At 42.0% G+C, this 25,547-nt stretch overlaps 2 protein-coding genes across 2 annotated transcripts; one reads left to right on the top strand and one right to left on the bottom strand.

The window, feature by feature from the left end:
- Positions 1-1,498: 1,498 nt before the first annotated feature.
- On the top strand, positions 1,499-20,616 carry LOC109981383 (serine/threonine-protein kinase PAK 6). The gene is made up of 9 exons (XM_020630139.3): positions 1,499-2,055; positions 10,332-10,579; positions 11,892-12,554; positions 13,113-13,646; positions 16,010-16,143; positions 17,263-17,389; positions 17,482-17,607; positions 17,743-17,877; positions 19,089-20,616. The coding sequence occupies exons 2-9, from the start codon at positions 10,376-10,378 to the stop codon at positions 19,254-19,256; spliced, it is 2,091 nt and encodes a 696-aa protein (XP_020485795.1). The 5' UTR covers positions 1,499-2,055; positions 10,332-10,375; the 3' UTR covers positions 19,257-20,616.
- A 72-nt stretch (positions 20,617-20,688) lies between these two features.
- LOC109981340 (uncharacterized) lies at positions 20,689-24,241 on the bottom strand. The gene has a single exon (XM_020630082.3). It carries the CDS (start codon positions 22,717-22,719, stop codon positions 21,115-21,117), a length of 1,605 nt encoding a protein of 534 aa, XP_020485738.1. The 5' UTR covers positions 22,720-24,241; the 3' UTR covers positions 20,689-21,114.
- Between the last annotated feature and the right edge of the window lie 1,306 nt (positions 24,242-25,547).

Raw genomic sequence — 25,547 nt, 5'->3', positions numbered from 1 at the left:
AGGCGGTATATCACTTGGGCTTTCATTTTAATGTAACCCTACTTCTCTGTCACAGTAAGCCCTCTTTAGTGCGGTCAGTATAAGTCAAGTGAAGCTGACAAATACATATGAATAAACCCTTTTAATCTCCGGTGAAAGAAGTCTTTGTCACCACTGGCCATCAGCTACATTGCCTTCAAGTAAATACATCATAAATATTCACATTATCAATTATATAAGTAATACAAATGTTAACAATGTTGTTCTTTTATTGCTTAGATTTACACTCACATTAGAAATCAAGCAACCCAAATTAAATTACTTGCCGATTAACAAATAAAGAAGCATCCTCTTCTTTGTCTTCAAATCAAATTTCCCTTTTATAGGCAATAGTACAACAGCATTTCAAACTAGGGGACAGAAAACTATTTCAGAAATCCTCACCACATATATGTTTGTTTTGTTAGTTTTTAATTAATTCCACTTTTCATCTTAGCAAAGCTGATAATGAGAGCAAAAAGGACTGTTTTTGTGACACCAATTTTTTTTCCTCACATAAAGACACCCATTTCAAGGCTGTTTCATTGCTGCAGTCTCAAAATAAAAGCGAATTTAGAAAGTACGTCATGCCTAGCTGTAAAATATCTCCAAATGCAATAAATCTGTGACAATAAGGCTGACAGTTTTAAAGAGAGGGAGGGGTTGTGTCTGCTACACCCCAAACAGCTAAATCTGCCGTTGGCATGCAGATTGGTTCAGTGGGGTCTTTTTATTTTTTACATGAATGTATTTGATGTGTAAGTAGGGACATTATTATTGAAGCCTGCTTTGTTGTCTTTGCATTTGTCTCATCTTAACTATAACATGTATTCCCCCCCAATCTGGCTCCTTGTGTAAGCCATTTCTGCAGGATTTGACCCTAATACATTTTCCTACCTTGTGTCTGTTCTTAGTTGCTGTATGAATTCTTCAGGAAATGATTGTGGTGAAAAGAGAGGGGAACATTTTATTATTATTATTAAAGTTTCTTTTGCATGCATGCACCAAGATTTTTTGGTCTCAAAAAGAGACGGGTTTAACCTTTTTTTTTTTTGTTTTGTTTTGTTTTTTACACACACAAATACAACAACCCCTCCTGCCATCTGCCATCCCTGACCCTGTCATTCCATGGATAATGCATTTGACAGAACAGCAGCACACTGGGTGAGCACAGCGCCCTCGTTTTCTTATGTCACCCACATTACGTGCAAATGAGACAGATGGGGAGAGGGAGGGCAGGGAGCTGGGTGAAAGGTATCCCAGGTGATGAGGTGTGGAGGAGCCTCCCTTCTCCTTACAGTCACTATAAACCAGCAAAAAAATAATAAAAGATACACATGTGGCTATCAGTTCTCCTGCAGCCCAATGAGGGAGTGGGAGGAGGCGGAGAAGGAGAGAAGTGATAAAGAGAGAGAGAGAGAGAGAGAGAGAGAGAGAGAGAAGGAAAGGGAGGTGGGAGCGAGTGTGTGTGTGTGTGTGTGTGTGTGTGAGAGAGAGAGAGACAGAGCTAGCAGGAGAAGGAGAGGGAGAGAGGGGGGATGGAAGGAGCTGTATGGGGCCGTGATACTCTCTCCTCCTGGATGCTGCTTTCCTCTTTATGGCTTTGTCCCTCTCTTTGTGCGGTCACCCTGTGTCCCCAGGAGCAGGCAGCGTTACGCCGACCAGCACTCAGCGACTGAGCCGGGGATGAATCAGCCCCAACAAAGAGCCTTTGAGATGGGAATGTGTGCGTCTGCCTGGAGGGAGGATCGCATCAGGCTTTCCCAGGCAAGCGGCAGCCTGCAGTGTGCGCTCGCTTGACAAACCAGCCCTCCTCCTCCTCCTCCTCCTCCTACTCCTCTTCCTCTTCCTCCTCGTCGTTGTGTGCATGACAGAGGGAGAGAGAGCGTGAATGTCCGTGTGTGAGTGCATGCGTGTGTGAATGTGAGTGAGCTTTTTGTGTGTGATAGTGTATGTGAGCGTGAGTGTGTGTGCGCGCACTGTGGCTTCCTATCCATCCAGGAGGAGAGAGGCTCTCCTCTTCACCAGACGGCAAAGGTAAGGGGGGTGACTGCTTTTTTTCCCCCCTCCCCTCCCTCTACTAACAATGACTTATACCTCCAGAGCCCCGTTTCCTATCTCCACACCGAGGAGAGTGGGGGGGGGGGGGGGGGGGGATTGGCAAGGGGGGCTAAAAAGGATAAGAGGCTTAACGTCATTGATAAAGACCAGGCTAGTGTTTGCCGTCGGTATAGGCATCAGCCATGGTGGAGCGAGATGAAGAAGAAGAAGGAGAAGGAGATGGAGAGGCTGTGAGGAGAATGCAGTGCAGCCCAGGTGCTGATGTGGGAGAGAAAATGGGAAGACAAAAAGGGTTGCTGGATGTACTATTCAGTGGACTGCATCTCAAAAAGCCTTCCTCTCACCCCTCCTTCTCAAAATCCTCACATGCCATTCCCGAGTCCCTTTCACTTCTCCCTCTCAACCTCTACCGAGGGAAACGAGCACAGAAATCCCTTAAATGTTGTCCTCCAAGACAAGGATCCTGCTTTTCAAATGCAGTCAGTGTTCCTGCATTGGGCACTGTGGACAGAAGCTTCCTGTTTTTACCGTTGTGTGTGTGTGTTTGTGTGTGTGTGTGTGTGTGTGTGTGTGTGTGTGTGTGTGTGTGTGTGTGTGTGTGTGTGTGTGTAGGTGTGTGTTCTCAGGTGATCTTTCTGGTCCAACAAAAGCAAAGGAATTCAAGCTGCTACTGTATATAGACATTTGAGTGTGTGAATGCTGTTGGGGAATAGTCACAGGATTTGAGAATGATGTGACATATTTTCTTAACGTTCACTTTGATCTGTAGGCTAAATGTAGAAACTGGTTGTACGAGAGCTTACATAAACGCAGGAGGTGATGTTTTAAGCGTTAAGAAGCAAGGATTCTGCTTTTGTATTGTTGATGACAGGTTGGTACTGTCTCTTATTTCAAATGCTGAATCCCCATTGAAGATCAATTTAAGGCTAAGATATTTTCAAGAAGTGCATGCATAACTTTTAGTCCAATGTTTGCCCTATTCATATTGACAGATCATTCACACACTTCCTCAAGAGTTGTGACTTCACCTGGTGTTTTTTAGTGCATCATTGTTTTTAATGGTGCATTTGATGATGTAACTGAGGCTCCATACTCCTTTAACTTCCACGTGTTTGTGTCTCAGGTTGCTCATTGATATTCAAGGAGGAGGAGTAGGAGGGAAAGGGTAGAGGAGGTGACAGAGAAGGTCTTTTTGGTGCCTGGACGCACACTTAAAGGCACACTTTACACAGTTGGAGATCTGCTTCAGCGAGGGTGATGTACACACTCTCGGTGTCTTCTACTTTTTGGAGGCCGGTTCATTTCACTCATCTTGCTTCCAGGCTCTTCCAGGCTCATAATGCAACCTAAACTGGCAGCACAGACTCTACAGGATGTGTACTGGTGTACTGACAGGACAGGAAGTGATAAGAACACCTCACAAGCACATGTACGCAGATGTAGAACATTTTCATGTGCCCTGTTGTGTCATTATTTGTTGTCAGGAATGCTGACCATTTCATGTGCATGTCATCTGAAGGAGGGACAGCGTAAATTATCAGCTTAGCATCCCCTCTGGCCATGAGACGTCAAGCAGTTAGGATTAAAAAAAGCCTCTGAGTCCAAATTGGGACAGCATGAAATGACTCCCCTCTCAGGGCTAGAACAGCACCCATGCTGGGTGACAGAGGAGGGCAGCCGAGTTGGTGCTGAATGATACCACAAAGAAATCTGAGGTTAAAAATGATTGGTGCTTTGTCCCTGGAAGAGACATGCTGAGGCCTGGGCTAAAAAAAATATAAATCAAAGCTTTCATAAGCACATGCACGTACTGTAAAGCTTGCTCTGAAGCCTGGTGCATCAATAAATTAGACCCAAGAGAGAAGAGTTGGGCTCGTATCATTGGTCCAGGCTGATCATACGCTCCTATCAGCAGAGCATCAAATTGTTCAAAGCACTTGTAAGAGCCAAGAGGATCTTTAATTAAACAGAGTGTTGGTCAGTGCTGCATTTCCCTGCTCTAACCCTTAGTATACATATTCTTACAAGGCATACTTCCTGAGTTAGAAGTGTATTATTCTAGTGATGTGTCAGCATCAGAAGAACATCCCATAAAAGCCCCAGGACACTAGAAGTGCTGCTTTTGCACTCTCATTATGTTAAGGTGTTTGGACCAGATAGAGACTATAGCTTTTACTGTGTATTTATGTCCAATGCTCCTGGCTGCAGAGCATAACAAACACATTTTCTCTCCCATTTTCTCATCTGTGAGAATCAGTGCCAATATGTCAGGTGACAGAATGATGTATGCGCTCTGTGGATGTCCTCAGATCCCCTTTACTGAGGCTTGTTTACTGCGAACAAAGCTTCCCAAGACGATGGAGAAAAGAGGTTACATCTTCAGAAGGGAGAGAGGGCTGCTCTCAACAACACTGTGCCCCTGAATTAGGCCAAAAAAAAAGCATGAAATATTTATATTGTGAGCACTGACACTTTAAATCTATGTCTAACTATTTCTGCATTTTTATTTTCATTTTGGTTCTCTCGCTTTTTTTTCATCTCCATCTCTTTTTTCTGTCACTATATCTAAGTGTCCAGACTCTCCTTTCCTCCGCCACTCTTTCTCCCCCATGTCTTGACCTCTTATTTCTCGTTTCATCCTGTCAATATTAACACAAGACTGATGTGCACTCCTGTGCAAACGTCTGCCCTTGAAGAACTGACAGCCCACGTTGTCGGGCACGGACATCTTATTTCACTCTACATCTCAAACCCGAGGCTTATTTTATTACTCATACAGTGCATGGAAAATAACAGACAAGCTTTTGATGAGTTTACTTACTCGGAAGTTTTGCTCTGTGACTTCTTGCTGTTTCTCACCTGCACTACTTCATACAGAGGTTTGAGTGACAGCTTGCACATGACGCATCACCTTTAGTTCTGTAACACAAGATATGTCACTATCAATGAACTGCATGAATATGGGTCATTGCCCTGCTTAGTATTTATGTCTACCAAATGAAATTTAAATGCAGATGCATTTGGCTGTTCCAATGAATATGTTACTCACACCATTTTTTCCTCATAATTTGAAATTTCTTGAAGCTTATTATGACATAAACTATTTACTTAAAATAGTCCAAAGCATTCGCTTGACATGCCATTGGGTAGCTCAACATTGAGTCCCTGACATGCTGATGCTGAGCAGTTTTTACACTTTTTGTGACAACCATTTCAGTTTAGCATGTAAGCATTCAAACGAGCTCAAGAATGCATGCATGGCACCACGCTTATATGACAATGCTAACATGCTGCTGTTAAGCATTACAACAACTGTTTATGTTAAACATGCAAACAAGCTAATAAGCTAATTGATAATGTTGCCATGGCGACATACAGATAATGACAAAGCTAACATGCTGATGCTACGTATTATCCGTATTGTGACAACCATATTACCTAACATGTAAATGCTCAGAAGGTTTCATGCTTATTATGATATCCATTTTAGGTCTATGTAAGCATGTTAAAATCACCAATGCAAATCTCGTTTTGATCAAAATGGAATATAAGAATTGACATTGTTTTTTTTCCCCTGCTGTGATCACGAATGTCTTATAAAATAACAGGGCAATCAAATTGGTAGTTGTAGGATATAACAATCTGGCCCCACTTAAAATGACATCCATAGTCACTTGTGAGGCTAAAAAGACGAAACTGTGCTCAGTCATTCCCACATTCTCCAGTGTTCCCTTTATTTCCGGGCGCTTTGTCGTGCATGATGTATCAGACCACCAGCATGAAATATGCATTGCAGAAACGTGTGATTCCATGTCATTGAGTGCAGCTTATTACATCACTTGTCATCTCCTATTGACAATCCTTTCGTATCTGCAGAGGTGACCTCAAAGAGAAAGCAGGCATCAACTTCAATCATAAACGCTGCTATTGTACTGTCCAGACACGTCCCACACTTGTGTACCTTTTTTTTTTGATGCCCTCGGATGGTGGGCATGTACACACTGGCATGTGTGTACATGCATGTGTGTGTTTTACAAATGAAAGAGATGCCCAACCAAGACCCCCCCCTTCTCCCCCCTTTAGCGGCAGTCTCATTACACTCAAAGGGCAGAACGGTCATCATAATGAAGCTGTTAGAAGAGCAATCTTAAGGCCCCCCAAAACTGCACTGCACAGTCCAAAAGCAGCAGCTAAGACCTTGATAGTATCTATGCCACTCTGAAATAGATGTAGCTCCCTATAATTCAGGTTAGCTGGATTACGCATATACATCCATTGACAAACACAAAAAGAGGATTACCTCATCTCCATCGTCTCCCACCCTCACCTCACTATTTGACATTAATCCTGTACAAAATAAACATGCTTCTGGTACTGGAGAGGAGGGGTGCATGTTGTGTGTCCTAAAATTAGATCAGTAAAGAACTGAACACCACCACTAATCCTGCGAGCACAGTCACCTGCAAACTCTCTACATTCTTGCTAGCATGCCAACAAAAAAGATAGAAGCAGAAATCAGGGCAAATAGAAAAAAAAATCTTTCAACAGAGCTGGGAGCGCTAACATCGAGCAAATCCAATATCTCTTATCTCTGGATCCCCTCCCACTCATCCACGGCTCCTGCTTGGGGTATGAACATGAGAGGAATGTAAGCACGCCCTCACCTCTCTTCTCAAATGTATTTGGAGACATATAGATTGCATGGTTGTATTTCTGCATTGCAAGAGGGCACAGAAGCTTTATTCAATGAGTTGGACAAGGCTGTGATTGGATCTTAATTTCTGCCTGTAATAGGAATGTAAGCTGTAATTAAGTTAGGACCCTGCAGAGGAAATAAGAATCTTTTTGCATAGTTGAAATAATTTGCATGCCTTGTCATCTATTTTTAAAGGTGTGTGTTAAGTCACACTCACGAGTAGACTTGCTACAACAGCTTTATGCTCATGTAAATTTTATTCAGTGAGATTTAAATTCTCATTGACAGAATATCTGCATTTTTCAGGTCATTTAAATGTTGCTACTGCACACAGTTGTAGGAAATGGATATTCCTAATCTAGCACAGTTTCAGAGTGACCTCATCCTCTTTGGGGCTTCATATCCCTGACAGCAGCTGGCTTAGTTTTGCCTCAGCACTTTGATAGATTCTAGACAAGCCACTGAGGCATAGGGTCAAGTCCCTGCAGTTTGAAAGGGATGTGACCAGAAAGCGTGATTATGCGTGCAATGCTGTGCAAGTTCAGCTCCCTGCATACGTAAACCAACTGGCATAGAAATCAATAGCATATTGTTATCAAGACAGTCATAAGCTTGGCGGAGTTAGAAGGGTCAATATAAGGCCAGTTGCATGTGATTAAAGCTTGTTAATCAATAATTGCATCATTTTTCAATTTATTTTGCCCACGCTTGAATCAACAAAGTGTGGGTTTCTACTTTCCTCAGGTATCACAGGGGTGAGTTTGTGTTTCCAGAGTCTTCAGGGGGAAACAGACCGAGGATGAACAATGAATGCCTTGATATGTTCCCTTCTTCTGTTTCTTTGAACTGATGGAGCTCGATAAAGTACCGTTCAAAGCAGCCATCCTATTTGTGCTGCTATCACCCCATTATTTCTGGCAGTGAATGACTGTAGCAGTTTGCATTTGACTCATGAGTAAATATTGATTGATCTGCTTGTAAGAGGATTCATGAAGGCTATGTGTAAATATTTGTTGAGGCAATGCCAACATCTGCACGTCAAACAGTTATCTAAGCGGACAGGCTCTTGTGCAGGGGAAAAAGAGGGAAAACAGAGATCACAATCCTCTGTTTTGCAGCTTGTTTTCTCAGGTGTGCGTTGTTCGAAAAGTAGACCAAACCGGTGCTTAAAAGCCTTTTTTTGTGTCTGATGGAGGTAGAACTGTGTCCCTGTCTCTCTAATACATCGAGGTCTGGCTGTAATCATGTCCCAAACTCCTCTCTCCCAGCGTCCTGCAAGCCGTTGCACCATAATGTCCCTGTCAGATGGAATTAAAGACTTTCCCAGCATCACATTATGTACATAGGGAGAGCACAGAGTGATACACTTATGCAACACTTAGCACAATAGCTGTGTGATTGAACTGTCCATAGAGGGTGTCATGTCCCCCTTGCCTCCATCCTTACCCAGCCTTTCCAAATTTAGGCAAGTTTAACAAATGTCATCAGTCGACCTGACCTCCTTTTACCCTCCTGCGATGCAGCAAGATGATGGCACTGTAGAAGTCCCCGATACAGCTCATAGCAGGTGTAGTAGAGGCTGATTAAAGGCGTGCTGCTCTCAGGGCGGAGGTGGAGACAGGAGAGGCTGACAGTGACAGCATGATCGTCTGTCCAGCTGCGAATGACTGCAGTGCTGATTTACTCAACTCTCCCCGTTTTAAAGTTCATGATAGGAGATGTCTCCTGGTGGTTTGGGGGCAGCTTGTAGGCCTCTGATTTGGCCATGTATATCACAGGATACAAGTTCTACATCCTGACAAGAAAAAGTCTCATCAGTATGTTTACATTTTACGGCATAATAATGATGGCATGTTCATGTTCCTTTACTGGATAGGACAGATGAAGAGAGACAGGAAATGTTGGGAGGGGAGAATGGGGGACGACATGCAGCAAATGGCAGGGATGTATTTGAAGCCACGGCTGTGCAATGAGGACTATAGCCTTTTTACATGGGACACACACTATAACCGCTACGCTAGGCAATTTGATGCCGAAGCTTTTAAAGGACTGGACTATGACAGTGATACGGGATAAAAGGTATACTATAGCTATTATAGTTGGGGACCACAACATGTCCATATCAAATGTTGTGAAAATCCATCCAGTGTTTGAGATTTAAAAAAAAAAAAATGCAAGAATGTTACCCATCATCTGTTATAGAAGATATAATTTGAGAACCATCTGCATGTCCATTAATAAGGTGTCAAAACAGTTCTCATAAACAGTTAAATCTTTTAACTAATCTGGTACCTTGACAAGACAAGCATAAGGATCAAAAATGTCAGTATGATGTGTCCTTAAGCATCCTTTAACGTATTTTGTTGACAAATGGCATTCCATTAAGTACTTCATTCTGGAACAAAGTGAACCCACTGACAAATCGCCATATCTAGCCACAAAAGCAAAACTGTGCTCACACATTTGCACAAATGGTGACCTTGCAGAGGCAGTAGATGTGTGCAGTTCTCCAACATTCCTTGTGTTTCAAGTGCTTTGTCGTGCATGATGTATCAGACCACTAGCATGAAATATGCATGACAGCAACGCTTTATTCCATGTCATCGAATACAGCTTATTACATCACTTGTCGTCTCCTCTCCTGTCATAGAAAAAGCGACATACCGACCAACAAACCGGCACTGCTATCCCTAGAGACATGCTGCTAGTATGACTAACCAACAGCTTCCATACTGTGAGCTTCATGAAACAGCATTAATTCTAATCACAAGACTTTAATTTGACTGATTATCTCTCCATGCAGCTGTGCAGATGAGGAAATGAGATGTATTTAATGTATTTAATTATTTCACTACGGTTGAATGGAATATAAAGCTTAACACACAGTTAACCTGAGTTAGCCGTTTGCCAAACGCAAGACCATCCATCCAAGGATTAAATGGTTACCCTCCCTGCAAGCAAATGCAAACAGGCTACTAATGAGGATGGGATATAAGGGTTTATGAAGGATAGACTGCCATACTATATTTGTGTTTATGTGTTTCTGTTGTTTTGTGCATAAGCATGTGTTTGTTGTATGTGTACTACGTTTCCTGCTAATGCACTAAAAGCCTGCAGGTGCTGTCCAGCTTTGCCGCGTGCTCATCAGTTAAATGGCACACAGAATGAATAAGCCTTAATTGACCAGATATCCTTCATTACACATGTGCTTACAAATGCATCTGCTCTCCTTGGAGCCGTTCTCAGAGGCACAAGCTCATGACAGGCAGCAAGGCTTCATGGGGCATAAACATCCCAGACATGGAACAGCTTTTTAGATGAGCCATTTGTATATTTGCTCCCATGTGGAAAGCTCATCTGTTGTCACATTTTATTTTTAATACAACTAGTAGGAGAGTAGATAGGAAAGGACAGTGGTCTGGCATTGGCAACAATGTTTGATTCACTGGGCCAGAAGAGATTTGCTTATATTCAAATGTCAAGACCACAGTTTCTTGAGCATGTGCATAATAATTGGCGATTTTTGTATTAAGTACTTTAATATCTTTCTCTACAGGAACATTTTGAAGCAGGCAAGCTGTCGCCCTCTTGGACCTGAGGATGTTTCGAAAGAAGAAAAAGAAGAGGCCTGAAATATCAGCGCCCAAGAACTTTGAGCACCGCGTCCACACTTCATTCGACGCCAAGCGGGGCTGCTTTGTGGGCCTGCCGACCCAATGGCAAAGCTTGATAGAAAACCTGCGCAGGCCCAGGCCCATGGTGGACCCTTCCAGGATCACAGAGGTGGAGCTGAGGCCAAAGAAGGTACATCAAACCATCCTTTTATTGATCCTCTGACCTTAACTTGAACCGATCACTAATTAGTTGTAGGCACTTCGGCCAGCTCTCAGAATGAGTCGTCATTCTGAAAGTTTTGCTTTGTAATCTCGGAGAGGCTTTTGCATAAAGATACGCTGCTGCTCATATTGACGCAGAGGGATCCTGCTGTCTCAGAAAATGCCATAATCCTCTGATGACGGTGCAGTAGGAAGGCAGACACTCCTCCCCATCTTTTTGCATCCTTGTCTGTCCTGGGGCTGGGCTAATGACCCTGCTGTGTACACCGACACTACAATGTTGAATACTCCGAGGGCCGCAAGATTTATTACACCACACAGGCAATTAATAACTGTCCATGGTGCCTTTCCACAGATGTCAAGCAGAAAGGGATAAAAAGTGCAGGTACAGCAGAGGAAAAGCCAGTGAATGATAAAGGCTGCAGATCTAAGGCATTCTACGCTTCATGGATCTTAATGTCGATGCTGTTTGTGACCCTATGGAAAATAAAGTCAACATTGTGCTTTCAGTAGCATCACAAAGAACCTCACAATATTCAAATACTGTGCCCCCAATTTTGACAGGTAAAAGGGAGAATGATGTGTGATATCAGATACAAGTTATATTTAAATTTCAAACAATTGTGAGTGTCTCATGAAATAGAAAATCTCACCAGGGCCATTATCACCTGCCATTCCTCTCTCTTTGAGAGGTGCTACTTCAGGTGAGATGTCACCTGACCTCTTCCCCCCCCCCCCCCCATGCAGAAGTAATGGCACCAAACAAGAGAAACAGGAGAGGCTGTTGACTGACTGTGAACTAAACATGACTCCACCCTGAGAGTTCCTAATGAGACACCATGCTCTCTCTCTTATAGCTGCAGCTGCAACGGTAACACAATTCTGGCAGAAGATCTTAACTTGGATCATTTTCTGTTAGAACAAGTCTAGGCCGCTCTATTTGCATGCCTCCTGGTTATGCAAAATAATCTACTAAAGTTTATAGAAGCTGTAACCTTTTATATCCGAATCTTGCCGCATTGGAACAGTTGTAAAGACGTGATACTCTCAAACCATTTCTTCATATATTTGTATTGTCAGCAAAAGCCACTGGGGAGATGATTTAAGTTGCCGTCTTTGAAGAATGACAAAGATGTCCTTTACAGATTCTCAAGTCTAAATTTAACTTGCCTCTGAGCAATGATTATGTCAGCCTCATTATTCCTTTCAGCTCAGACTCTTTCTATAATGTGATCATGGCGTGCACAATGTGATAAAGATAAACGCTTCTTCTCTTTCAGACCATTGTGCGTGGGAGCATGATCGGTCACGGGGACTACATCGCAGCCATGATCAACGATATGAGCCGTCTGTCTGTGACCAGCTCCAACTCTTTGAGGAAGAGCAGCCCCTCGGCCAGGAAGAGGGCCCAGTCCCTCGGACGACTGGGGGAGGTGAATGAGGGAGATCCTTACCAGTACGAGGGCCTGACCCAGGATGATGATGAGGACGACGATGCGTGTGACGACCCCTGGAGGGAAAGAGCCAGGAACATCCACAGTGAGACCAACACTCCTTACCTGGGCATGAAAAAGAGCATTACTCTTCAACCCAATGGGATCCTACCAAAGGCCAAGTCCACATACGAAGTGAGCGTCAGCTCGGTGGAGGGATTCTCGCATCCAGCTCAGTCACAGAACATCCCGATGCTGAGTCAAGGGGCTTACATGAGTGGAGAGGTGGGCAGCCCTCAAGAGAGAGTGATATGGAAGAGAGACTTCCAGCTGCCCAGGGGAATGCCACCTAGTCAGAGACCTATAGCTTGTTTTTACAGCCCTGCTATGACTGTTCAGCCGCCCCATGGAGACCAAGGGATGGTCACCACGGAGCTCCGGCCAAACCCTCCTATGTACATGCACCCTCAGAACAGCCCAGGGAGGCCATTTTCCTCCTATGACCTAAAAGTAAGCATGACATTACAGTATATTCTTTGCATGTCTTTGTGGATAATAAGTGTATACTTGATTATATATTATTCACAGAATAAACCATATATGAATATTTCTGCTGAAGTCACAGAGACAGTATTCTTTTTTGCGGCATGTTTTTGCAGTGGCTTTAATTCTATCCATTAAATACAGGTTTGAGTGGATCATTATCATGCTTAGCTTTTGGAAACTTAAGCACAGTAGCATATTGATTTGCCTTAAACTAAAGGTGATTAAAGTTCTCGGGTTGAATATTTTTTTAATTCCAGTATTGAATTATGGAATGTGGGTTTAAAGTCTTAGTGGGGTTGTAAAGTTGAGATATGGTGTGTTTGGCAAGTTCCCAGCAGGACACTTGGGGTCTGTAAAGCAACATCCTCATGTGGGTCCTATCAGGTGAAGTGGATGCACAATGAGAGTAGAGGACTAGATTTACATTCACTTTTAAAGCAGGTCTTAGACCCCAGGCAGACAGCCAATTCTGTTTGAGCTTTTTCTCTTAATGTCTCTCACTCTTGTCCTCTCATCCTGCAGGCAGAGTCAGCAGTGAGGTACCACTCAGGCTTCCTCCCCACTGGAAACAGCAGTCCTCTTGTCGGCGGCATTAGACCCCAGCGGGCTGTTCGCTCATCGGCTAGCTACACGCTGGGCCTTTCTCCTAACATTGGACTGAGGCCAAATGGACCTGAGCCCTTCCTCAGACACTCTGGATGCCCCAACCCTCCTTACCCCCACCAAGACAGCCCCTCACAACCCCGACCCTCCCCAACAGGTTCACTAGCCACCAGTCCTCCAGGAACCTGCTCCCCTGCCTTCAGACCTCCACAACATCCTTCACCAAGACCTCCACCAGACCCACCCAAGGTGACCCACGAGCAGTTTAAGGCGGCCCTGCAGATGGTTGTAGACAAAGGGGATCCTCGGTCATACCTGGAGAATTTTGTGAAGATTGGGGAGGGCTCGACAGGTGTGGTGTGTATCGCTACAGAGAAGCACAGTGGCCGGCAGGTAGCAGTGAAGATGATGGACTTGAGGCGACAGCAGAGGAGAGAATTGCTCTTTAATGAGGTACAGTATCCAGCAAGGTACTTGCTTAAGTAACCTAGTCACAATGGGCCTCAATATCAATATCTTCTAAAAATGTTCTGAAATTTGTTCTTAAGAAATTTCCTGAGAAAAACCTACGTCAAAATTCATGACGTGCACCTGTGTTCTAAAACTGATGAATTTCCACGTAAACTAGAAGCTCGTGCATGTTTTTTCCTAAATAGCACAGAAAAATAAGCACCTTTTATGCCCATATAAGGGCACGAGACTGCAGGGCTGTGTGCACATGGCACACGCACAGAAGATGCAATGGATTAAATAGAGAAGTCGAGAGACGTAGGGAATGGTACATTTATAAAAATTCAAACAGTTGCTGCTTGAACTGATAACAGGCTGATTAAATGACAAGATATTCATTAGTTACGTCAGCAGTGGATACAAAATATATTACAAACAAACACTTCATCAGATTGTGTTACTAGTTCAGACAGCGCTATCATCAGAAGCAATGTACATCACAGTTTAATCAGAAAAGGCACACACAAGATGAAGTAAAAAACAGTTCAATCTGGGGGAAATAACTGGAAACCGAAGAGAGATAAGTCCATATCTCATACTTTTTCAAATTTTGCTATTTGACAGTACATTATTCTAAAATGTATCTTTTAGCCTAAATATCTGTGTGAAATACGCTGTCATTGTTGTGAAGCGTTTTATTTCATGCTTAATATTAGATTCTAGATTTGTATTCATAATTTAACATTTTGCAGTTTAGATCAAACATTGCATGTCAACATGTCATTTTGCCCTGCCAAAGCAGCACTCAAATGTGCATGAGAGTGCTCTCAAGTGTTCTTACATTTTGTTCTTATCTAGACAAATACCAGATCATAAAACTTTGGTGCGTAAGTGGGGATAATTTGTTCTTAAGAACTTACCAAATGAATCTTAGGTAACGTAAAAAAGAATTCAGACTTTTCTTTGCACTCTGTACTGAAAAAAAGTTCCAATATTTCTTTGAACCTTGCGTACTGTCCTTCAGTATGGCTTCTGTGCCTTGTTGCTTACTTCACAGCACCCACCACCATATCTATTGAGATTCCGCAAAACTATGACTAGCAGTATTTAGCCAAGCTATGGAAGCCTACAGATTTCTATTTTTAATTTAATTTGAATATTTATTGATTTTTGTTTCGTATACAAGAAAGTATCGTGACTGTTAACTTATGAATATGTTACCACCTGCAGGATGGACAAAGAAAAACAAAGACTAGACACAATAGAAATATGCATGTGCTATCATGCACGTTTCACCAAAAATAAGTGTTATTTCTGTCATTCACTGAACATGTGTGTATGTTTTGCCTCTCAGTTCTCACACAATTACCAACATGGTTTTTGTGAACCAGTTTTTAAAACTTTTCATTTAAGATGCAACCCGAACTCCATGAATTAGTAGTGGTGTGTTGTGTTTCACATACTGTATGTTTGAACCATTATCCTGTTGTAATTTCTATATTAAGTTCCTTCTCCTACTTAATCCTTAATGCCTTAATGTACAGAGGAGGATACTTTACAGTGCCTTTAAATGCAGCAGAGCGCTATGAAGTCTAATCATTACATGTCTTTATCATTATGGCCAACAGTTCATTTATGTTTTTTAAGCTTTGTTTGCCATACTTATTTAATGTTTGGGTTTGTCTCAGCAGCAATCTCCCCCGGATTGACTTTCCTTAGAGAGCAGTATTATAAACACAGAATATCAGGCTCATACATGTAAACATGCTGATGGGCTTAGATGAATTAGCAGGATGGTTCAGTGAGCCGCAAGTTGACCTAGATGTAGACCTGTAATGTGGCTAGCCTTAGTGTACTCTCCTTTTGGCTACAGTCTGTGTGTAAACTATCAGTTAAACTTTTTAATGTTTTATTTTATTTCTGTGGCTTTTTTGAATGGCAGAAGAGGCCCCCCCTCTTTGTTGCCGTGTTCCTGTATGCCTAGACATATCTTAAACAGAGGATTAGAAAGTTAGCATGGTACATTGAATCATAATAGCTACATTCATGTGCCTACATGAAGGCATTAAATGAAAATGATGTGAGAATAACTCATCATAGTTGTCTCAGATGTATTCGGGAGACCCTCAGAGTCGTGTGTTTACTTGACAGGAAAAATTAAGAAACATACTATTAAGTAGGGTAAGAATAGATTGATCAAAACTGAGGAGTAAACTTTATAATGCTTTTACCAATTCAGCACCTTTTATGATAAGGGCTACTCTAAACTGCTTGAGCAGCCCTTTAATTTTGGAGAACCAAACGTGGCCTCACAAGGGTTAATGTCAGGACAGGTTTTGGTTGTAATGAGAATGTTTGTGCTGCAGGTGGTCATCATGAGGGACTATCAGCACAGGAACGTGGTGGAGATGTTTAAGTCAGCCCTGGTGGAGGAGGAGCTGTGGGTTATCATGGAGTACCTGCAGGGAGGAGCACTGACCAACATAGTGTCTGAAACCAGGTACGAAAAACACCAAAAGATCCACTTCATTTCTTTTGAGAAAGCTTCATTGGTGAGTCAGTTTGGTTATGATATCATATTTGATAACTAAATCAACCACAAGGGGGTAGTGTGGTATTGACTGCCAAGTGATTGGTGTGGAGAGCAGCTGCACAAGGCTGACAAAGACTCCCATTCTGCTCTGTTTCACTCCAGGCCTGCTGCTTTTCTCCGTAGCAAATCAATAATTCAATGAAATGACTACTTGTGTGCATGTTTACATGCAATGTGGAGTGTCTAATTTTGGTAGAAAGCTTTATTTTCTGATAATGTCACATGGCATAAATCAAATTAAACAAAAAAACTGCACCAGCAGCTGGGAGTTCAGTTTGTCAGGTTGTTTTTCTTTTTAGCTATCGTTGTATTTTATGTTATTAACAGATGGCTGGCCCGATCCTAAAAGCATGACCTCGGAGGTTTGATCTCTTGACTCAAAGGAAGGACATTTTTTCTCTAAAGCCAGATGACATGTTCAATGAGACAGCTGTCACGGCCACTGTCAGGCAGATCTTCATTATGTTGATAGTGTAACAATGAATAGGAGTCCTTTTGTTATTCAGTTTTGCCTGGCTGCAGTCTGGTGTCCAATCCATTTTTTCTCTCCTTCAAATCACTTTAAATTAAGGAGCAGAGAAAGTGTCTGAATTTATGAAGGACCTTTTCCTTATAAAATGTTAGATATGTGAATTGAATGGAATGAAAATCATGTTTGGGGCGAATAAAGCACTCATTCGGGTTATTCTTACATTGTATTTTCGATATTTTCAGTGGAAAACTAACATTGCCTGTTGTTTTTAAAGGGCCTTTTGTTTCTTTTTTTATTTAGCAATTGTAAATGATCAATGTCACATTAGGGATTGAGGGGGAATGAACCTGCAGTGTTATTCTGCTGTGTGGGAGTTGTTGTTTTGAACCCTGCTCCCTTTATCATTGCCTTCAATGTGCAATGATTCATGGACTTGAACTCATTCTCTGTCTCTGATTCATTTTAATATGTAATTGAAAAGTTTGAAAAGAAAGTTAATCTAAAATATTTGTGTGTGTGTGTGTGTGTGTGTGTGTGCGCACGTTATCCTGCAGGCTGAGTGAAGAGCAGATTGCCACAGTCTGTGAAGCTGTTCTCCAGGCCCTGGCCTATCTTCATTCACAGGGAGTCATCCACAGAGACATCAAGAGTGACTCCATATTACTCACATTAGATGGAAGGGTGGGTTATTGCTGTTTTTTCCCCCTCTCTCTCCTTTTTCTTTTGATTGTTTACAGTCTTAATGTAGAGTGTTTCTCTTTCCCTCTCCTCAGGTGAAGCTTTCAGATTTTGGCTTCTGTGCTCAGATCAGCAAGGACATCCCAAAGAGGAAGTCCTTAGTGGGGACACCTTATTGGATGGCTCCTGAGGTCATCTCCAAATCACCATATGGCACTGAGGTGAGCAGGCACACGTTCAAAGTCCCCCTCATGCGGACTAATGGTGGTGATCTCTCTCATGTAGCGTAAATGCCAACATAAGTGATCTGTTCCATGGAGCTGTTACATCATTTTGAATGTGTTGTGGTGCACCAGGTGGATGTTTGGTCGATGGGTATCATGGTGGTGGAGATGGTGGATGGAGAGCCCCCGTACTTCAGTGAAACACCTGTAGCAGCCATGAAGAGACTGAGGGATGAGCCAGCTCCAACTGTACGAAATGTCACCCAGGTACGAGATCAGAAAAGACATTTTCCCTTAATCACAGTGTGCTCTTCTTCATCATATTGTAAAGGAAAATGCGCCTGACCAACACAACCATGAAATAATATTATGACCTCAAGAGAATGAGCAACACGTTTTTTTCACCAAAATAGTGAGCAAAAAAAGCAAGAGACAATATAATTAATAGGATCCCTTCATTTTTTAAAGTACTTAGATTAACATTACCAATAAGGATAGCCCATCAGTATTAAAAACTCTAAGGTAGAGTGTATTTAGAGCTTTTTGTTTTCGTTTTTTTTTTTCACTAGAGTAATATATTCCCATTAAATGATTTGTTATGCCACTTTGTTTTGAGTTTGTTGGGAACTAATTTTCCAAAAGAAAATTTTGTATCATTTATTTTTTATTTTTTACAAACATTATATTCAGAATATCTCTTATTTGGGCAATAATACATATTTTACCCTGCAAACTCATAGTATCAACTTCCATTCAAAAATCAAATATTATGTTTAACAGTATAGGTTGAATTAATATTGGGTAACGAATGCCAATTTTAGGATTTGATTTATAACCTTTTGACAATAAGAAAAAGATTTAACTGGTTTTCCTGACTTCATTACAAAATGAAATCATCATTATTGATCATATTATGGTGTTTGTTGGTATTGTAATTTTGTATATTGTTTCCTGGATACTCAAATATAATGCAATCTTCTATAAAGGAATATATTCTCTTTTAAAACGCATGAAGCATTTTAGCCATGTGAGCATCTTTTCATCTGTTCACCCTCTGAAAAAATATTAGTCATCTCCTGAGTTTTCCACAAGTAAATCATCCAGCATTTGAAATTAGGGTAAAATTATCTTGTGATCTTGACATTACTATGATTCAACTTTATTTACCAAAATCTGATATAACCCTTGCATTTTTCATTCTGAATGATTAGCAGGTTGCTGTTAGCCTTATGCTGTTTCCAAGCATAAACTTAAAGAGCTGCTAGCATGGCTGTGGGCTGTTATTTATTCTCAAAATGTAACTGACACATTCATTTTAAAACCTGATATACAGTATTAAATCAATCCCATCATTACAGAGGTATTGTCACTTTGAATTTAGCAAACAAATGTTTCTTTTATATATTCCTCTGCATATAGTTGCAGTTTTAAACTTAAAATATAATTGTAATAAATGTAGCTTTTGATTTCTGGTCCAGATCTCCCCAGTTCTTAAAGACTTCCTGGATCGTATGCTGACTCGGGACCCTCTTGACCGGGCTAGCGCCACTGACCTGCTGGAGCACCCATTTCTGCTGCAGAGCGGCTCACCTCAGTGTCTAGTCCCACTGGTGGAGCAGTACCGCAAGCGCATGTCCCGTTGCTGACCCTCTGGGGGCTTTGTCTCACCAACACCTACTTTCAGTCTGACCTGCCCAGGCCTCTGAACCAGAACCAGCACCTGGGCCAAACTCCTCTAGCACCCAAGGAAACGGGGTGATCAGCACCAGAGAAGCAGACCCAGACATCATGTTGCTGTTGGAGTGATGATGGCAGGACAGCAAGTTTGGTTAACACGCAGCGCAGCCGCATGGTCTCGGGCATGAGAGAAGCACTTTAGGAGTGAGTTAAAGGCAGCATGCAGTTCCTCACATCTTAACTCGGTTTGATCCGAATATCAATAAGCTTCCTGTTACATACAGTGTGATTCAACACAACACAGAATGGTGCAAATCCACTGAAAATCAATATTCCACATAACTACATGCACTACTCAAGTACTCATGTAGAAGTAGTTTTCATAGTGGCCATTTTTCTAGCCATTTGGAAGCATATACAGCTGTTGTTAGGACGAACCACAGTAGCTCATTGTGACATTATGACGGAAGGATAAAGTTACCTCTGCACACCCACAGTCCCTGCTGTGGAAATTGGACAACACCCTGGTCAGCACACTCCACAAACACTGACAGTCCACCCTTTGCATGGCCAAATGGAGGCACACCTGGCCTGATGTGAATGCTTGAATATGAACCAAACTGGGATGTGAAAGACAATTCTCCTTTATTAGCATAATAAATGGGTAGATGAAAGCCCAGCTGCTACTATTGGGCTATTGGAAAATCTCCAGTAGAATATTCCTCTTTTTCATATTTATTCTTTATTTCCTAAAGGTGTTGTTGTCGGTTGTTTATATGATGTGAAGTTGCAAATAAGGTTTCATTATCATGTATGGACTTGAAACATACACACAGATAAATTAATAATGTAAATAAAATAGTGAATATTAGGTCTTATTCCTGCTGATTTACTGCAGGAAATTATAAGAGATGAATGGAAAATTTTACTTTTCTTAACTAAAATGTGAGTGTAGTCTGATACAGCCCCTCTTTGTATTGTGACAGACTTTTTAAGAACCACAAGGTGTGTGTGTGTGTGTGTGTGTGTGTGTGCAAGCATCCTGCGTGTGTGTATGTGTATGTGTGTGTGTGTGTGTGTGTGTGTGCGTGTGTGTGTGTGTGTGTATGTAGTTGCATTTGTTTGCCTAGAGAAAGCACACAGGCCTGGCATGTGATGCTGCAGGACGTCCACCTGCTGAAAAACACTTTGCACATAGTCTTTGTATTCTGACACAGATACATGCTGACATGTTTCATGTATTTCTATCTCTGTGTGGATCATTCATGGAAAAGAGAATTACACATTTTAATTTTGTATAAATCAATAAATGATGCATAATAAATTGGATTTTTTCTGATCCTGCACTTTCCTCATTCACACCCACATACTTACGCATGCATGTATTCAAGATTGAATGGGTTGGTGTTTTAAATGATTTATTAGGTAATCAGCATAAATCATACAGTGCACAATGAACATATTTAAGCAAAATACAAACATTTTTTTCTTATAAATACATAAGCATATCAAATACAGTCCGATCCATACAATATAAATCTTTTGTTGGTGAAACAATGTTATTTATTTTAGAAGCTCACAGATGAATATTTTTTTATTATTACATTATTTAAATATAGAATAGCAAAAATGTTATAGATTGAAACAATTTAGCTTTATATTCCTATTTTGTTATTGATAAACATAGTCAAATCGGATAAACTGCAACACAAGTAGAAGCTTTATGAATAGACTATGTCACCAAGCAATCAGACTGCATTGTGAGATTTCTAAGTGCTGTAATCATTTCCCTACCAGCCTTTTCTGTCGCCTGTAATTGTCCTTTTTCTATCCGAGGGTAGACTGAGACGAGCAGCTTTCAAACTCACATTTCACTCCACTGATGCTGTCGACGCTTGGCTGGCTGTTGACCTGCTGATGTGTGTGAGAGCAGGGGAAGGTCTCAGAGCGGGACATCCGCCCTCGGCCGTTTGAGGAGCTGGATGAACAGTCTATCACCATCCTCATGAACTCCGGAGCGGTGAATCGACGCAGCAGTCGTGTCCCGAGGCCCACGAACCCCGGGCCACTACTCGCGATCTTCCCAGATTCCATCTCCCCTCGGGCAAACAGCAGCTTGTTGTGTCTGCTGCTCAGGCCGAAGCTTCCCCTCTTCTGCTGCTCTCTTCTGTTTGATGAAGCCGTGTCACTTGCCTCGTCTTTCTCTGATTGGATATCCTCCTCCAGCGCTCTCCCTGGTTGACTTTTGCCGTTTAAAAGAGGTTTTGGCACTGGGACAGTTTTGTCAGCATCATTTGTCATGCCACGGGTGTTTCCTTGACATTCAATCTTGTCTATCAGGCATCTCTCATCCTGTAGTGAGGCTCTCTTTAATTTGCTGGCTGACAGGCTGATGTCGCACACATCACCCTGATAGGACTGCTTTCTGCTGCTCAGAACGTCCAGGTTAAATGACTTCGCTTTTCCCCAATGAGGAAAACTCACCGGTGTTTGCTTTTGGAGTCCAGTGTCTCTGCTGACATCTCTCTGGCTTGGCTCAGGCAAAGAGTTCAGCATTTTGGCCCCTCTTAGCTCTCTAAGCGTGCAGTTTTGCAGTTGTTTGGCAGTGAAGAGATCCCCCTCGATCTGGCTTTTTTCTATCTGAGGAGGCATAGCCCTGCTGCTCGGATGGTTCTCCTCTTGAGACTGGCTCCTTGGACACCTGAAGCGGTTCCACAGTCCGCTACTGTCTCCAATCTTCAGCTGTCTGGGAACTACCTCAGGCAGTTGGTCTTCGTTGGTATTCAACTTTTTTGAAAACCTCTCCAGAAGATACCGGGGGAGCCTGTTGGGCAGCCGGGTGTCTCCATCACCAGTGGTAGCGGAATCAGGGAGTGGATCATCTGTGCAAACACTCCTCCTGCAGGGAAAGTTCAGAATCTGCACGCAATGGTTGTGTCCAAAGAAGTTGGCTACCTCGATAGCAGAGTGACCGGCATTATTTGTTCTGTCCAGCCTCAGTCCCAGTCTTTTGAATGCTCGGACCAGGAACTCCAGGACCTGGCTGTGACCAGAAAAGGCGGCATACATCAGAGGGCTGTTACCCCAGGCATCAAAGGTGTCTGGGTCGGCGTTGAACTGCACAAGAAGCTTCACAACATCCAGGTGACCCATCTCACAGGCATGGCTCAGGGCGGTGCGACCATCCACATCCTGGCAGTTCACATCGGCTCCTTTCTCCAGCAATAGTCGGGTGAACTTGGACCTGGTCCCTGGATCTTGTAGGCAGACGGCATACATGAGCGGGGTGCGGCTGTTTTCTGTCTTAGAGTTGATGATGCGTCCGTCCAAGGCATCAAGGATGAAGCGTGCCAGGTGAACTTTGCCACCATGCATGGCATCCAGGAAAGTCTTAGTGCCAGAGCCCTGGCGTAAATCTTTCGGTCGCATCATTCTTAAAAAGCCACTTGTTGAGCTTACCCAATAAACACAGAAGCACTGTGATAAAAAGAGAGAGAAAGTGTGTGACAAGTTCTCTAAAGGTTCTCCGTGTTTACAGCGACTGCATTCAACTCGGAGTAAGACTCAGTGAGGAGCTGCCAGGGTTTTTATACCTCCCTCTCCACATGCCCTCCCCATGTTGCCAAGGAAACAAACGTCTGAGGACCATTATGCGGTGGCAGCATCCATTCAGCCCGAGCCCTCTCTGCCTGGAGAGAAATATATGCTATTTGAACAGAATAATTACTCCAGGAGAAAAACATGGCCAGTGTTTTTTATGAAGGTCTGAGGGGTTAACTACAAGTCAGTATTTTGTGAAATCAGTGAATGGTGAATTATGTTGTTCTGTTTTAGTAAATACTGTTTTCAGGACTATTACCTATAAAGTTTGAAATATGAAATCGGACTTTAGAGCTCTTTTAAATAAAAGAGGGTAAATGAATAGGACTGAATTGCATTTTCCCTCCAAAATCTATTTTAAATAATGTATTCAACAATCCAGCCATCCACTCTATAATTCTGCTTCATCCACAATTATAATACAGTGCATCAAGTTCAAACTGTTCCCCTTTATTGTGCTATGACTTTCTCAAAATAATGACTTTGTCTGAGGGTCTTTTTATTTATGGAAAAAAAAGTATATCAAATGTGAAAGGGCAGTAAAAGCTTTGTGTTGTTAGCTTATTTGATAAAATAAATAAAGCAGTGTCTATCTGGGATACAACTAATTGTCCTTAAATCAAGCAAAGGCACTGAATTGTTTCATGAAAATATCTGCATGATTAACTTTTTCTTTCCAATGCAAGATTCAAAATAAATGTCAAATGTCCTTACGAACATGGCAGGGGCCAACAGGGGCCAATGCCCCTGTAACAATGAGCTTGGTCCCCCCTGTGGCCCCCCCTCCAAAAGGAAGAGCCCCCCTCATAACACATACACAGTATTTGACTCAACCGGACTCATAATCTAGCATTAAATACTGTTACTGAAACAAATATAAATCATGGTATTTTATGTTGTGGTATTTAATGATGTGCGCTATTATTTGGCATAATATATAGATATTTTTTAAAGTGATCATCTTTGTCTATTTTTCTCCTGGGTTAAATGTTCCCCTCTGACAAAACAACTGGCCACAGTTTGGCCCCCTCAGTAAAAGTGGTCTAGAACCGTCACTGCTTACAATTGGAAGGCTGGCTGTTAACGTCATGAACTATTATAGTGTAGTGGTATTGGAGTGTGTCTATCTCAAGCCTCTATATTAACTCGATGCTGAGCCACCACCGTTGGACTGTGTCGTTCCCACAACCACGTCGTCCTTACTCATGTACATCCTGCTCCGACCTCCACCTCAGCGGCAAGGAAGTGTGGACAACAGGAACACGAGGAATACAAAGGAGAAATCCTTCCTACATATTATCCCATAAGCTCTTTTGTAAAGCGTCTCAAGATAAAGCTTGTTAAGAATTGGCACTATAAAAAGAATGATTAATTGATTGGTTGATTGATTGGTTGATTGATTGATTGATTGATTGATTGATTGATTGATTGATTGATTGATTGATTGATTAAAATTAAAATGTCTACTATTGTCTTAAAATGTCTACAATTGTATTTTTGGTATTAACTAAACTGACAACTATTAGCATCAAAGGGGCCACATTTAAACCCTTGTCTCAGCATCTTTATCAAAGGCTCATTTATTAAAAGAGAAAAGGACCCTTTACGCAGCTGTTCCTCCTCCACAAGACCAGACTTTAATTTCAATTGCTAATATAAATCTCAGCAGGAACCAAACTGTGCCTAACAGCGATGGTGAGAGAAACATTGCCGGGGTTCTACCTTCCTATCTCTTCACCATCCGGCTTCATCAAACCCTCAGCGGGTCCTTTATACAGCAGTGAGAGCAATTCACTGATCTAAACATGGCTGTAATTCATCAGCAGAACAACACTTACTCCTGGGTGTGTTTCAGTGGATGGAGGCCTTTCTTTTTATACAGATGTATCATTTTCATCTTTAAGTCACATTGGGACATCTCTCTTATTACAATACAGTATAATGGCCACATGGGTTTTGAGTTAGGATAGTAGACAGAGTAAGAAATACGGTGAGACAGGTGATGCTGGAAACCAGCTGCAGGTCGGACTATAGCCACAGAATATATATATGCCATATATATATATTAGAATGTTAGCTTCAGGTGACACGTCCTCAGGATAGAAAGGATGACATTAAAAAAGTGCTGATAGAAGCAGACCTACAAGATTAATGAAACTTAAAGCTCTGTATTTGATGAAACAAGTTTAAAAGCCATGCTATTATCTCCATGAGGCTGTAAAAGGTTACTTTGAGGAAAATGCCAGCCTACCACTAATAGGCTAACATGCTAACATGTGGCAGCTTTAATAGCTTAATGCTTCACCTCTTTAGCATTTTAGCATGCTAACATTTGCTGGCTAGTAGACCTACTGCTCAGGCGAAAAAGATTAGCATTACAAGTCATAACTCAAAGTACTGGGACTGGGATGATGATGACAGTAAATTAAGGTTAAATGTCAATTCAGGTCTGACAACAATTTCATGTTAATCCATCCATTAGTTGTAAACTGTTTCACCCAATAAAAAATCATATTTTTTGCACTCTTAGACACTGTTACTGTACTTGTAATCTGAAATCACCGTCGTATACCTGGAATATTCTTGCAGTGATGGGATGTGAAAGAGGCATTATAGGCACTGCTGGAAGTGCACGAATGAAAAATGAATGGATTGTGACC

This window comes from Labrus bergylta, chromosome 18 (genome assembly GCF_963930695.1).
Source record: "Labrus bergylta chromosome 18, fLabBer1.1, whole genome shotgun sequence".
NCBI classification, from domain to species: Eukaryota; Metazoa; Chordata; class Actinopteri; order Labriformes; family Labridae; genus Labrus; species Labrus bergylta.
The sequence above is the reverse complement of the archived record's forward strand: the minus strand, read 5'-3'. Positions and strand labels throughout refer to the sequence as shown.

What these genes read in the sequence shown, in the direction of transcription:
- LOC109981383 (XM_020630139.3), top strand. Translation starts at nt 10,376, where the DNA reads ATGTTTCGAAAGAAGAAAAAGAAGAGGCCTGAAATATCAGCGCCCAAG. An exon ending in TACTCACATTAGATGGAAGG is followed by an intron (nt 17,390 to 17,481) that starts GTGGGTTATTGC and finishes CCCTCTCCTCAG; the next exon opens with GTGAAGCTTTCAGATTTTGG. An exon ending in CTGTACGAAATGTCACCCAG is followed by an intron (nt 17,878 to 19,088) that starts GTACGAGATCAG and finishes TTTCTGGTCCAG; the next exon opens with ATCTCCCCAGTTCTTAAAGA.
- LOC109981340 (XM_020630082.3), bottom strand. Translation starts at nt 22,719, where the DNA reads ATGATGCGACCGAAAGATTTACGCCAGGGCTCTGGCACTAAGACTTTC.